Consider the following 15334-nt stretch of genomic DNA (forward strand, 5'->3'; position numbering starts at 1 on the left):
TGATCATTTTCTTGGTTTGATCATTTCCTGATCAAGCCATTCCCTCCTGATCACTCCTCTGCACTTGTTTGACCATCAAACCCCAGCAAAGGCCACAGCTTCTCCAGGAATCCCATCCCAGCCCATCACAGGCAGGAATCCCCTCCCAAATCCCTCCCCAATCTCCCCTTTTCCAGTTTGGAAGCCATTCCCTCCTCCTGATCATTTTCTTGGTTTGATCATTTCCTGATCAAGCCATTCCCTCCTGATCACTCCTCTGCACTTGTTTGACCATCAAACCCCAGCAAAGGCCACAGCTTCTCCAGGAATCCCATCCCAGCCCATCACAGGCAGGAATCCCCTCCCAAATCCCTCCCCAATCTCCCCTTTTCCAGTTTGGAAGCCATTCCCTCCTCCTGATCATTTTCTTGGTTTGATCATTTCCTGATCAAGCCATTCCCTCCTGATCACTCCTCTGCACTTGTTTGACCATCAAACCCCAGCAAAGGCCACAGCTTCTCCAGGAATCCCATCCCAGCCCATCACAGGCAGGAATCCCCTCCCAAATCCCTCCCCAATCTCCCCTTTTCCAGTTTGGAAGCCATTCCCTCCTCCTGATCATTTTCTTGGTTTGATCATTTCCTGATCAAGCCATTCCCTCCTGATCACTCCTCTGCACTTGTTTGACCATCAAACCCCAGCAAAGGCCACAGCTTCTCCAGGAATCCCATCCCAGCCCATCACAGGCAGGAATCCCCTCCCAAATCCCTCCCCAATCTCCCCTTTTCCAGTTTGGAAGCCATTCCCTCCTCCTGATCATTTTCTTGGTTTGATCATTTCCTGATCAAGCCATTCCCTCCTGATCACTCCTCTGCACTTGTTTGACCATCAAACCCCAGCAAAGGCCACAGCTTCTCCAGGAATCCCATCCCAGCCCATCACAGGCAGGAATCCCCTCCCAAATCCCTCCCCAATCTCCCCTTTTCCAGTTTGGAAGCCATTCCCTCCTCCTGATCATTTTCTTGGTTTGATCATTTCCTGATCAAGCCATTCCCTCCTGATCACTCCTCTGCACTTGTTTGACCATCAAACCCCAGCAAAGGCCACAGCTTCTCCAGGAATCCCATCCCAGCCCATCACAGGCAGGAATCCCCTCCCAAATCCCTCCCCAATCTCCCCTTTTCCAGTTTGGAAGCCATTCCCTCCTCCTGATCATTTTCTTGGTTTGATCATTTCCTGATCAAGCCATTCCCTCCTGATCACTCCTCTGCACTTGTTTGACCATCAAACCCCAGCAAAGGCCACAGCTTCTCCAGGAATCCCATCCCAGCCCATCACAGGCAGGAATCCCCTCCCAAATCCCTCCCCAATCTCCCCTTTTCCAGTTTGGAAGCCATTCCCTCCTCCTGATCATTTTCTTGGTTTGATCATTTCCTGATCAAGCCATTCCCTCCTGATCACTCCTCTGCACTTGTTTGACCATCAAACCCCAGCAAAGGCCACAGCTTCTCCAGGAATCCCATCCCAGCCCATCACAGGCAGGAATCCCCTCCCAAATCCCTCCCCAATCTCCCCTTTTCCAGTTTGGAAGCCATTCCCTCCTCCTGATCATTTTCTTGGTTTGATCATTTCCTGATCAAGCCATTCCCTCCTGATCACTCCTCTGCACTTGTTTGACCATCAAACCCCAGCAAAGGCCACAGCTTCTCCAGGAATCCCATCCCAGCCCATCACAGGCAGGAATCCCCTCCCAAATCCCTCCCCAATCTCCCCTTTTCCAGTTTGGAAGCCATTCCCTCCTCCTGATCATTTTCTTGGTTTGATCATTTCCTGATCAAGCCATTCCCTCCTGATCACTCCTCTGCACTTGTTTGACCATCAAACCCCAGCAAAGGCCACAGCTTCTCCAGGAATCCCATCCCAGCCCATCACAGGCAGGAATCCCCTCCCAAATCCCTCCCCAATCTCCCCTTTTCCAGTTTGGAAGCCATTCCCTCCTCCTGATCATTTTCTTGGTTTGATCATTTCCTGATCAAGCCATTCCCTCCTGATCACTCCTCTGCACTTGTTTGACCATCAAACCCCAGCAAAGGCCACAGCTTCTCCAGGAATCCCATCCCAGCCCATCACAGGCAGGAATCCCCTCCCAAATCCCTCCCCAATCTCCCCTTTTCCAGTTTGGAAGCCATTCCCTCCTCCTGATCATTTTCTTGGTTTGATCATTTCCTGATCAAGCCATTCCCTCCTGATCACTCCTCTGCACTTGTTTGACCATCAAACCCCAGCAAAGGCCACAGCTTCTCCAGGAATCCCATCCCAGCCCATCACAGGCAGGAATCCCCTCCCAAATCCCTCCCCAATCTCCCCTTTTCCAGTTTGGAAGCCATTCCCTCCTCCTGATCATTTTCTTGGTTTGATCATTTCCTGATCAAGCCATTCCCTCCTGATCACTCCTCTGCACTTGTTTGACCATCAAACCCCAGCAAAGGCCACAGCTTCTCCAGGAATCCCATCCCAGCCCATCACAGGCAGGAATCCCCTCCCAAATCCCTCCCCAATCTCCCCTTTTCCAGTTTGGAAGCCATTCCCTCCTCCTGATCATTTTCTTGGTTTGATCATTTCCTGATCAAGCCATTCCCTCCTGATCACTCCTCTGCACTTGTTTGACCATCAAACCCCAGCAAAGGCCACAGCTTCTCCAGGAATCCCATCCCAGCCCATCACAGGCAGGAATCCCCTCCCAAATCCCTCCCCAATCTCCCCTTTTCCAGTTTGGAAGCCATTCCCTCCTCCTGATCATTTTCTTGGTTTGATCATTTCCTGATCAAGCCATTCCCTCCTGATCACTCCTCTGCACTTGTTTGACCATCAAACCCCAGCAAAGGCCACAGCTTCTCCAGGAATCCCATCCCAGCCCATCACAGGCAGGAATCCCCTCCCAAATCCCTCCCCAATCTCCCCTTTTCCAGTTTGGAAGCCATTCCCTCCTCCTGATCATTTTCTTGGTTTGATCATTTCCTGATCAAGCCATTCCCTCCTGATCACTCCTCTGCACTTGTTTGACCATCAAACCCCAGCAAAGGCCACAGCTTCTCCAGGAATCCCATCCCAGCCCATCACAGGCAGGAATCCCCTCCCAAATCCCTCCCCAATCTCCCCTTTTCCAGTTTGGAAGCCATTCCCTCCTCCTGATCATTTTCTTGGTTTGATCATTTCCTGATCAAGCCATTCCCTCCTGATCACTCCTCTGCACTTGTTTGACCATCAAACCCCAGCAAAGGCCACAGCTTCTCCAGGAATCCCATCCCAGCCCATCACAGGCAGGAATCCCCTCCCAAATCCCTCCCCAATCTCCCCTTTTCCAGTTTGGAAGCCATTCCCTCCTCCTGATCATTTTCTTGGTTTGATCATTTCCTGATCAAGCCATTCCCTCCTGATCACTCCTCTGCACTTGTTTGACCATCAAACCCCAGCAAAGGCCACAGCTTCTCCAGGAATCCCATCCCAGCCCATCACAGGCAGGAATCCCCTCCCAAATCCCTCCCCAATCTCCCCTTTTCCAGTTTGGAAGCCATTCCCTCCTCCTGATCATTTTCTTGGTTTGATCATTTCCTGATCAAGCCATTCCCTCCTGATCACTCCTCTGCACTTGTTTGACCATCAAACCCCAGCAAAGGCCACAGCTTCTCCAGGAATCCCATCCCAGCCCATCACAGGCAGGAATCCCCTCCCAAATCCCTCCCCAATCTCCCCTTTTCCAGTTTGGAAGCCATTCCCTCCTCCTGATCATTTTCTTGGTTTGATCATTTCCTGATCAAGCCATTCCCTCCTGATCACTCCTCTGCACTTGTTTGACCATCAAACCCCAGCAAAGGCCACAGCTTCTCCAGGAATCCCATCCCAGCCCATCACAGGCAGGAATCCCCTCCCAAATCCCTCCCCAATCTCCCCTTTTCCAGTTTGGAAGCCATTCCCTCCTCCTGATCATTTTCTTGGTTTGATCATTTCCTGATCAAGCCATTCCCTCCTGATCACTCCTCTGCACTTGTTTGACCATCAAACCCCAGCAAAGGCCACAGCTTCTCCAGGAATCCCATCCCAGCCCATCACAGGCAGGAATCCCCTCCCAAATCCCTCCCCAATCTCCCCTTTTCCAGTTTGGAAGCCATTCCCTCCTCCTGATCATTTTCTTGGTTTGATCATTTCCTGATCAAGCCATTCCCTCCTGATCACTCCTCTGCACTTGTTTGACCATCAAACCCCAGCAAAGGCCACAGCTTCTCCAGGAATCCCATCCCAGCCCCTCACAGGCAGGAATTCCCTCCCAAATCCCACCCAAATCTCCCCTTTTCCAGTCTGGAAGCCATTCCCTCCTGATCATTTTCTTGGCTTGATCATTTCCTGATCACTCCTCTGCTCTTGTTTGACCATCAAACCCCAGCAAAGGCCACAGCTTCTCCAGGAATCCCATCCCAGCCCATCACAGGCAGGAATCCCCTCCCAAATCCCTCCCCAATCTCCCCTTTTCCAGTTTGGAAGCCATTCCCTCCTCCTGATCATTTTCTTGGTTTGATCATTTCCTGATCAAGCCATTCCCTCCTGATCACTCCTCTGCACTTGTTTGACCATCAAACCCCAGCAAAGGCCACAGCTTCTCCAGGAATCCCATCCCAGCCCATCACAGGCAGGAATCCCCTCCCAAATCCCACCCAAATCTCCCCTTTTCCAGTCTGGAAGCCATTCCCTCCTGATCATTTTCTTGGCTTGATCATTTCCTGATCACTCCTCTGCTCTTGTTTGACCATCAAACCCCAGCAAAGGCCACAGCTTCTCCAGGAATCCCATCCCAGCCCATCACAGGCAGGAATCAAGGCAGCTCCCTCACGTGCCTCAGCCCTTTCACACAGTGGGGAGAATTCCCCTTTTTAGCCTGGGCCGGCCGCTGGCAGCAACCCCAGGCCTGAGCTCAGCCCTGGAGCTCTGCCAGCCCAGCGTGACCGAGAGAAAAGAACCTTCAGCTTCCTCCCGTGGCAGATCCAGCCCCAGCAGGGAGCTGCAGACCCTCACATGACGCTGCAGTCATCGGCCTTTCCCAAAAAGCCGCGGTTTTGCGGGAAAACGGCCGCGGTCACACGGCGCTGCTGGGCTCCTTGTGCTCAGACAAGTGCAGAGGAGTCATCAGGCTCTGAAGCCATGGGATCATCCAGCTTTGGATGGGGTTTAGGGATGATTTAGGGCGGCTTTGTCATCGCTGTCACCCGCTGGAGCTCCGGCAGGAATCAAAACAAAGCTGGGGAGGGAAAGTCACAGGACTGCGGGGATGGGTGGAGGAGGAAAGAGCAGGGGGTGTCACTCATGTGATGGCCGTGCCCCAGAGGTCACTCACGTGGCCAGGGAACGGGAAAGGGCTGGGAATGAGCTGGGCCCTGATGCCAGCAGGGTCTGTTTGTAGGGGATGGGGATCCCAGAGCAGCTCTGTGTCCCCATTCCAAAATGGGAATGAGCCCCAGTGCCTGCAGGGTCTGTTTGTAGGGGATGGGGATCCCGGAGCAGCTGTGTCCCTATTTGGGAACAGGAATGAGCCCCAGTGCCTGCAGGGCCCTTTTGTGGGGAATGGGGATCCCAGAGCAGCTCTGTGTCCCCATTCCAGCACAGGGATGAGCCCCAGTGCCAGCGGGGCCAGTTTGTAGGGAATGAGGATCCTGGAGCAGCTCTGTGTCCCTATTTGAGAATGGGAATGAACCCAAATCCCCAGTGCCAGAGGGACCTGTTTGCAGGGAATGAGGATCCTGGAGCAGCTGTGTGTCCATTCCGGAACAGGAATGAGCCCCAAACTCCGATGTCAGCAGGGCCCTTTTGTGGGGAATGGGGATCCTGGAGCAGCTGTGTGTCCCCATTCCAGCTTAGGGATGAGCCCCAGTGCCTGCAGGGTCCTTTAGTGGGGAATGGGAATCCCAGAATGGTTCCATGTCCCCATTCCAGAATGGGAATGAGCCCCAATCCCCAATGCCAGCAGGGTCCATTTGTAGGGAATGAGGATCCCAGAGTGGCTCCATGTCCCCATTCCAGCCCGCAGCTGGAGCTGGGTGTTCATCCCAAATTTTTGGGGGTTCAGGTTTTGGGGTTTTGCTTCCCAACAGAGCTGAGTTCTCCCGCTCCAGGTGAATTCCTGCCTTAGGGAAAAGATTCTCCCTTGGGGTTCTGAGGCTCCATTAGCAAAGGGCTGTTAATTATGGGGCTGCACCTGGGAAATTGGGGAGAAGGAGATTCCAGCCTGGCCTGAGCTCCATGGAATGGGAGGGAAGGAAAAAATGGATGAATTCCTTGGGGATGCTTCAGGTTTCCCTGGATTTTAAGGTTTGAATGGATTGAAGTGGGATGGAGCAGCTCCCAAAGGTCCATGCATGCTGGTGGGACACGGAGTGGCTGAAAATCCATTCCTGAGCAGATCCCAGGAGTTTTTAAGGAGTTTTTAGGAAGTTTTCAGGGAGTTTTCCCACCCTGCGATGGCCCCTGGTCCCACGCCACAGAAATCTTGAGGTCTGAAAGGAGGTGAAGGGAGGGAAAAAAAGGGGGAAAAAAAAAAAGGGAATAAAAACTTGCTGCAGTCAGGGAAAAATTCAATGGCTCATTGAGGCGCGGAGCTGCTGCTGCAGGAAGTGTGAAGGGAAAATGGAGCCGGCTTTGTTCTTGCCCAGACAAGGAGCGAGCGCCGCGGCCCCAACAGCCGCGCTCTGTTCCCAAAAACCATGAGGTCATCCCGAAAAGCAGGAACCGGCTCTGGGATCGCCATCCCGGCTCCCCCGCCGGGCTCCCCCCGCTTTTCCTGGCTCCGGGCTCGCTCCAAGGAGGCGGCGGCGGCTCCTGGCCCCGCTCCAGCCAGAGGGAGCTGCTGTGTCCCCGGATCCCAAAACCCTCGGGCTTCTCCATCCTGAAATCCCAAAACACAGGGGGTTTGGAGACCCTAGGGCTGCTCCATCCCTGAATCCCAAAACACGGAGCTGCTCCATCCCTGAATCCCAAAACACGGGGGGTTTGTAGACCCTTGGGCTGCTCCATCCCGAAATCCCAAAACACAGAGGGTTTGGAGACCTCCCTAAATCCCAAAACATGGAGGGGTTGGAGACCCTGGGGCTGCTCCATCCCGAAATCCCAAAACATGGAGGGGTTGGAGACCCTGGGGCTGCTCCATCCCGAAATCCCAAAACATGGAGGGGTTGGAGACCCTGGGGCTGCTCCATCCCGAAATCCCAAAACATGGAGGGGTTGGAGACCCTGGGGCTGCTCCATCCCGAAATCCCAAAACATGGAGGGGTTGGAGACCCTGGGGCTGCTCCATCCCGAAATCCCAAAACATGGAGGGGTTGGAGACCCTGGGGCTGCTCCATCCCGAAATCCCAAAACATGGAGGGGTTGGAGACCCTGGGGCTGCTCCATCCCTGAATCCCAAAACACGGGGGGTTTGGAGACTCTCGGGCTTCTCCATCCCGAAATCCCAAAACATGGAGGGTTTGGAGACCCTGGGGCTGCTCCATCCCTGAATTCCCAATCCTGGTGGGTTTGGAGACCCTGGGGCTTCTCCATCCTGAAATCCCCAAACACGGAGCTGCTGCATCCCTAAATCCCAAAACACAGAGGGTTTGGAGACCTCCCTAAATCCCAAAACATGGAGGGTTTGGAGACATTTGGGCTGCTCCATCCCTAAATCCCAAAACACAGAGCTGCTGCATCCCTGAATCCCAAAACCCTCAGGCTGCTCCATCTCTAAATCCCAAAGCACAGAGTGTTTGGAGACCCTCAGACTGCTCCATCCCCGAATTCCCAGTCCTGGTGGGTTTGGAGACCCTTGGGCTGCTCCATCCCTAAATCCCAATCCTGATGGGTTTGGGGTTTTTTTTTTTGCAGCTCCGTGTCATGGATGTGAGGCTGCTCTTTAATTAATTAAAAGCACGATTTAATTAAGGTTGAGTTCTAGGGGTGCGTCCTCCGTCCCCAAATCCCATCCCAAGCAGGGAGTGAATCCCAAATCCCACCGGGAAAAAAGGAGGCTGCACCAATCCCACATTTTTTGGGGCTGACGGGGGAGAAAAAGCAGAAAAACTTCAGTCCTGGAAGGGTAAATGTGGAGTTTATGGGGTCCTGGAAGGGTAGAGAGAGTCCTGAGGGGTAAATGGGGCCCTGGAAGGGCAAATGTGGCCCTGAGAGGTTTATAGGGTCCTGGAAGGGTAAATGCAGTCCTGAGAGGTTTATAGGGTCCTGGAAGGGTGAATATGGCCCTGAGGGGTTTATAAGGTCCTGGAAGGGTAGAGAGGGTCCTGGAAGGGTAAATGAGGCCCTGTGGGTTTATAGGGTCCTGGGAGTGTGAATGTGGCCCTGAGGGGTTTATAGGGTCCTGGACGGGTAGAGAGGGTCCTGAGAGGTAAATGGAGTCCTGGAAGGCTAAATGTGGCCCTGTGGGTTTATAGGGTCCTGGAAGGGTAAATGCAGCCCTGAGACATAAATGGTGTCCTGGAAGGGTAGAGAGGGTCCTGAGAATTGAATGAGGTCCTGGAAGGGTAAACGCAGTCCTGAGGGGTTTATAGGGTCCTGGAAGGGTAAACACGGTCCTGAGGAGTAAATGGAGTCCTGGAAGTGTGAATGTATCCCGGAGGAGTTTATGGGGTCCTGGAAGGGTAAATGCGGTCGTGAGAATTAAATGGGGTCCTGGAGGGGTAAATGGCGACCCTGAGGGGTTTATGGGGTCCTGGAAGGGTGAATGCGGTCCTGAGGGGTTTATGGGGTCCTGGAAGGGTAAATGCGGCCCTGAAGGGTTTATGGGGTCCTGGAAGGGTGAATGTGTCCCAGAGGAGTTTATGGGGTCCTGGAAGGGTGAATGCGGTCCTGAGTGGTAAATGGAGTCCTGGAAGGGTGAATGTGGCCCTGAGGAGTTTATGGGGTCCTGGAAGGGTGAATGTGTCCCAGAGGAGTTTATGGGGTCCTGGAAGGGTGAATGTGTCCCAGAGGAGTTTATGGGGTCCTGGAAGGGTGAATGCGGTCCTGAGGGGTTTATGGGGTCCTGGAAGGGTAAATGCGGCCCTGAAGGGTTTATGGGGTCCTGGAAGGGTGAATGTGTCCCAGAGGAGTTTATGGGGTCCTGGAAGGGTGAATGCGGTCCTGAGGGGTTTATGGGGTCCTGGAAGGGTGAATGCGGTCCTGAGGGGTTTATGGGGTCCTGGAAGGGTAAATGCGGCCCTGAAGGGTTTATGGGGTCCTGGAAGGGTGAATGTGTCCCAGAGGAGTTTATGGGGTCCTGGAAGGGTGAATGCGGTCCTGAGGGGTTTATGGGGTCCTGGAAGGGTGAATGCGGTCCTGAGGGGTTTATGGGGTCCTGGAAGGGTAAATGCGGCCCTGAAGGGTTTATGGGGTCCTGGAAGGGTGAATGTGTCCCAGAGGAGTTTATGGGGTCCTGGAAGGGTGAATGCGGTCCTGAGGGGTTTATGGGGTCCTGGAAGGGTGAATGCGGTCCTGAGGGGTTTATGGGGTCCTGGAAGGGTAAATGCGGCCCTGAAGGGTTTATGGGGTCCTGGAAGGGTGAATGTGTCCCAGAGGAGTTTATGGGGTGAATGTGAGCACAAAACTTGGGATTTGTGACGGTGTCAGCCTGGAAATGTAGGGATGGAACCCAGGAGAGGTTTGGGGCTGTTCATGAGTCACACTGAGCTGCTGAGGACGTGGCTTTGCTTTTAGTCCAGAATATCCAAACCGGTTTAAAACACCAAATCCTGGCCATTCCAGGGGTTGTCCTGACCTCAGTGCTTTCCCTAAACCAGGCAGGAGTGGTTGTGCCCCAGCCAGGCCCTCCTGAGCTGTGTTGGCATCATTCCCAAACCTCTCACCTGCACTCCGGGATCCCGGATTTCCCAACCTCCCTCCCAGCTGTGTCCTTGCCCTGGAGCCACCCCCGATGATCCCTCCCTGCCCTTGCCTTTGCGTTCCCTGCATTTGTATCGATTTCCCGTGGTTTCAGTGCTGCTGGCAAACCTCTCTGTCAGTGTTCCCTGAGCTGGGATCTGCCACATCCAGGAGGAGCAGCCCGGAGAGGGGCGCGGTGACTCCATCCCTGCTGGAAGAGCTCCCGGGCACAGCGTGAGGAACAGCGCCACCCGAGCCGTTCCCGAAAATCGCCTCGTCCCAAACGCTGCTGCCGGGAGCAGCCGGGAAGCGCTGCTGCAGAATTCGGGAGGATTTGTTTGCGCTGAGGAGGGCTGGGGGTGACTCAGCCGCAGGAGAGCGGGGCTGGTGCTGAGTCACGGAGCAGAGCCAGGCAAGGCAGGAGTCAGCAGCGCTGGCCCGGCTCCAGCAGCAGCAGGAGGTGGGACCAGGCCAGGCTCCAGAGGTTTGCCCCCCTGGCAGAAGGAATTCTGCCTCTCTGGGGGTCATTTCTTCACTTTTGGAGGGTGTGCAGGAGAGCTGGGTGTCCCCGCTGTGCTGTGCTTCCTGCCCAGGCCTGGCTGCAGACGTCACATCCCAGTCCTGTCCCAAACGCTGATTTCCTTAAAAAATGGGCAAAGGGACGATGGAGATGGATCCAAAGCAGGGCAGTGCTGGATCCAAACCAGGGCAGTGCTGGATCCAAAAACAGGGCATCGCTGGATCCAAAAACAGGACAGTGCTGGATCCACATCTGGGCACTGCTGGATCCAAAAACAGGGCAGTGCTGGATCCACGTCTGGGCACTCCTGGATCCAAAACCAGGACAGGGCTGGATCCACATCTGGGCACTGCTGGATCCAGCAGTGGATCCAAAACCAGGGCAGTGCTGGATCCACACCAGGGCACTTCTGGATCCACATCTGGGCAGTGCTGGATCCAAACCAGGGCAGTGCTGGATCCAAACCAGGGCAGTGCTGTGGATCCAGCACTGCCCAGATGTGGATCCAGCAGTGCCCATGTGGATGCAGCAGTGCCCTGCTTTGGATCCTCAGGATGCTGCAGGGACAGGGATGGGGGTGGGAACAGCTCCCAGAAGTTCCCTGAACTCTCCCTGGGCTGATTCATCGGCCTCACTCCGTAAACAGGAAGCTGAGAAAGTACAGGCAGGTGATCCTGTGCTGCTGCAAACACTTGGAAACACAAATTCCTTGCATTTTTTTTCCCTCCAGCTGCCTGCTAACTCTTGTCCAGGTGAAACGTTGTTCTGGCAGTTCTGCAGCAGGAAGGGCTCTCGAGGTCATGGCACGGGGTTTAGAAGGAGCTGGGCTTTGGCATGGAGCTTTTCCCTGCTCCTGATCCCATTGCAGAACCTGGGACTGGGAGGGATGCAGATCCCCCTGTGGGACAGCACCGACTGCTGCTTCTCTCTGCTCTTGGGAGGGGAAAAAGGCCCTGCTGGGAAGAGGGAAACTGGGATTCACTGGGCTGCTGGGGGGTGTGGGAATCTATAAAGTTAGAGGGTTTTAGGTTGGTGGGAAAAAAGGCAGGCTTCAGTTAGGGCAGAGTTATGAATATTGCTGATGCAGGGGGCTGCAGCTGTGCTGGTTTGGAACGCCTCAAACCGGAGCAGGAGCTCCTTCCCCGGGGAGCAGCCTCCTTCCTCCTCCCGTTTTCCACAGAACCGGCCCTGATTTCACCCTGGCAGCTTCCCCGTGCTGGCCTGACTTAACTTCCAGGACGGGAGAGGCGGAGATTCCCAAGCAGCGCCGTTAATTCAGGGAATCCTCCCTCCCTCCCTCCCTCGGGGAGCCGGGAACGCGGGGCTGCAGCGCCGCTCGTTTCCCCCTTCCCTGCACCATTCCCGAGTGCTGCTCAGGGATTGAGGAGCCGAGAACGCTGCCAAGCTAAATAATCCCTGAGAGTGCCCTTGTGGTCTGGAATAAACTCCCCAAATGTCTAAACATAGGCGAGACAGCGAGGATTTGGGATGGGACGGGCGCTCCCACCCCCGATCCCGCCGGGAACGCTGGGCTTTGAAGCTGCCAGGCCCGGGGAGAAGGTTGGAGGAGCCTCTAATTAAGGCATGGAAGGGCTGCAGTGGGCGGCTGGCGGGGCCGGGAGCGCCGGCGGGATCCGAGGCCGTGTTTGCTTTGGCTCCTTCCCCTCCTGGAATCGTCTCCGGCTCTGCTGGGTGGTGGGAGCTGCCCCCCGTGCCCTGGGGGCTGAGTCAGCGGCGGGAGGTGGCGGCTGTGACACCTCCACGGGGGTGGCACAAAGGGGACAGGCTGGGGCTGGTGTCTGGACAAGGGATTCGGTGTGGCTGGAGCTGCCCCCTGGGACAGGGGGGATTGTTTGGGTGTCGTGGAAAAAATCGGTCAGTTCCTGCTGGGAAACTGAGAGGAATGGGGTTCAGGCACTGTGGGGGTGTAGGGACACAGCCCCATGGGCAGGCGGGACATAAATCCCATGGGAAGGTTGGATACAAATCCCATGGGAAGGATGGACAGAAATCCTATGGGAAGGATGAACACAAATCCCATGGGAAGATTGGACAGAAATCCCATGGGAAGGCTGGACATGAATCCCATGGGAAGGATGGACAGAAATCCCATGGGAAGGTTGGACATGAATCCCATGGCAAGGTTGGATACAAATCCCATGGGAAGGATGGACACAAATCCCATGGGAAGGATGAACATAAATCCTATGGGAAGGATGAACACAAATCCCATGGGCAGGATGGACATGAATCCCATGGGAAGGATGGACATGATTCCCATGGGAAGGGTGGACATGAATCCCATGGGAAGATTGGACACAAATCCCATGGGAAGGATGGACACAAATCCCATGGAAAGGTCAGATGTGGTCCCATGGACACAACCCCATGTGCAGGTTGGACATGACCCACGTGCAGGTGTCACCTGCCCAGGTGCCAGGGACCCCAAAGCCACCAGGGCTGGCCCAGAGGGCTCCAGGAGCCCCCCAGAGCCCCCTTGGTGGTGGGGAGAGCGTCCCTCCCACAGAACCGGGCGGGTTTTTCCGTCTGCTCAGCAGAGCTTTTAACAGAACTCCCTGGAAAGGGGATCCTGAGGGCTCCTTCAGGGAAAGGGGAACTTGAAACAACCTCAGGAAGCATCAGTGGGGCCGCCAGAGCTCCCTTTGCACATGGGGGCAGTCCCGAGGTGGCCGTGGGTGTGCGGGATGAATTTTAACCTCCCTTCCCATCCATCCATGATCCTGGGATGGAGCACAAAGGCAGAGCAGCTCCTCACCCTGCTCCATCCCCTCTGTGCCCGTGTTCCCTGCAGGATTCTGCTGTGCTGGGGCCCGGAGCCGATGGCAGAGAATGTCCACGACTAACAACATAGCTCAGGCCCGGAAGCTCGTGGAGCAGCTCCGCATCGAGGCCGGGATCGAGAGGATCAAGGTGAGGATGGGAGTGGGAACGTGCTCTTTGTTGTAGGAATGTGCTCTTTGTTGTAGGGACTGTGCTCTTTGTTATAGGATTGTGCTCTTTGTTATAGGAATGTGCTCTTTGTTATGTGCTCTTTGTTACAGGATTGTTCTCTTTGTTAACAGAGTGACAAAATTATCCTTTGTCCCCTGGAAAAGGAAATAAGCTGAAAGTTTCTCTCCTTAATGAGGTGAAAAAGCTTGTAAAGACTTAGGGGACTTCACCTCCAATTTAAGGACAGGAGTTAAAAAGCCTGGCTTGGGCAATTTACTAGAAAAAGAAGAGAACAAAAAAACTAACGGCTTTTGTGAGGTGTTTTACTAGGGGACAAGAGATGCACCTAGATTCGTTTTTCTCTATAAAGAATTTGTTATTTTGCCTTTTATTAAAACATTTTTGTTTCCAACACTGCCACAGAAGCCATCTTGCTGATTTTATGCCTTCTAAGGTAGCTGAAGCATCTTAGGTGTGAAATAGATCTCCAAAAGCTTATGAGACCTGGCTCAAAAAGATTCCTAATTCAGATGGGAGTGGGAAGAGACCCTGGGTTTCCCCCAGCATTCCAGGATTCCCTCCAAGGAAGCCAGAGAGGGTCTCTCCATCAGGATTTGGTGACAATGACAAATGGGTTTGAATGGAAAGAGGAGAATTTTAGGGTTGGTGGACAGAAAGAATTCTCTCCATGGCACAGAGCAGCTCTGGCTGCCCCTGGATCCCTGGAAGTGCCCAAGGCCAGGCTGGGTGAGGCTTGGAGGAGAAGAGGAACCTCCAGATGTGGCTCCATCTCTGTGTCATTAATGAAATTGAAATTAAAAAACGAGATCGGGAAATCTGAGCCTCCAGCAGCTCCCTGGGGATTTGGAGCCTCCTCTGATCCCTCCAAGCTCTCCCTTCCCAAAAAACAGCTTGGAACTAAACCAAGCACTGCCTTAAACAATGGATCCTAAGGTTTTCCAAACCTTAACCAGAGGCTGCACTCAGGGAATCTTTTCCTTCACTTTTTCATCCCAAATCCCTGAAAAACACAGCTACAATAATATCCCTTTTAAATCCTTAAGGCAAAAGCTGGATGTAAATCCCCAAAAATCCTGCAAGCACTGCTGACTCTGAGCTGGGAATATTCCCATAAATTCCTGATTTTTTTCTCCAATATCCAGGCCTTTAAAGCATCCTCAGAGCTCATCCCAAATCCCTGAAAATCCCAGATACAATATTCCTTTTAAATCTCCCAACTGGGGCGTTTCCCCACAATCCTCACTGCAAACTCTGATTTTCCACCTCCAAAATTCCCATTTTTCTCCTCACCTTCCCAGAATTTCTATTGGGAAAAGCTGGATGTCAAACCCCAAAAATCCCAGAAGTGCTGGTGACTTTGAAGTGGGATTATCCCCCAAATTCCTGCTTTTTTTTTTTTTTTTAAATCCCCAAAATCCAGGTCTCCAAAGCATCCTCGGAGCTGATGAATTACTGTGAGCAGCATGCTCGGAATGATCCTCTGCTGGTGGGAGTTCCTGCTTCTGAGAATCCCTTTAAGGACAAAAAGCCCTGTATCATCCTATAGCTGTGGATCCTTCTGGAAGGAAATCCCCATCCAGCCTCTGGATCCAAGGCTCCTCCACAGCTCCACCTGCACCCAGGGGTAAAAACTCAACGCTGGCTTCAAACAGAACTTAAAAATTCCTGAGAAAAACAAACAAACAAACAAAAAAAATCCAAGAAAAACAAAACAAAAAACCCAGAGAAAAACAAAAACCAAAACAAAAAAAAAAAAACCACCCAAAAAACATCCTGAAAAATTTGGAAGTGGGGGTGGCTGCTTCCTGGGAAGGAAAGTGGGATTAAAAATTAGAATCAGGATTTTAAAATTTACCCAGGGTTGAGGGAGGGGATTTTTTAAATTGGGATATTTGGATTTGGGAAAGGGGTGGTGGAGGAGGAGGAGGTGGGGGAGTCATTCCCAGTGGAAAGGAAGAGCTGGACCTGGAT

General features: G+C 53.5%; 2 protein-coding genes across 2 annotated transcripts in view; both read left to right on the forward strand.

Annotated features, from left to right (window-relative positions):
- DIRAS1 (DIRAS family GTPase 1) overlaps positions 1-5050 on the forward strand; it is a 57460-nt gene extending 52410 nt beyond the window's left edge. Inside the window, exon 2 of the mRNA XM_031063277.1 lies at positions 4909-5050. Within this exon, the coding sequence (XP_030919137.1) occupies positions 4909-5050 (142 nt within the window). The remainder of the gene's footprint in view (positions 1-4908) is intronic.
- Positions 1-15137, forward strand: part of GNG7 (G protein subunit gamma 7) — a 47705-nt gene extending 32568 nt beyond the window's left edge. The window contains exons 3-4 of the mRNA XM_005428553.2: positions 13203-13321; positions 14784-15137. Coding sequence (XP_005428610.1) covers positions 13241-13321; positions 14784-14909 — 207 coding nt within the window. The 5' untranslated portion in view covers positions 13203-13240 and the 3' untranslated portion in view covers positions 14910-15137. The remainder of the gene's footprint in view (positions 1-13202; positions 13322-14783) is intronic.
- The last annotated feature ends 197 nt before the right edge of the window (positions 15138-15334 follow it).

Source organism: Geospiza fortis, unplaced genomic scaffold, assembly GCF_000277835.1.
Source record: "Geospiza fortis unplaced genomic scaffold, GeoFor_1.0 scaffold241, whole genome shotgun sequence".
In the NCBI taxonomy this organism is placed as follows: domain Eukaryota; kingdom Metazoa; phylum Chordata; class Aves; order Passeriformes; family Thraupidae; genus Geospiza; species Geospiza fortis.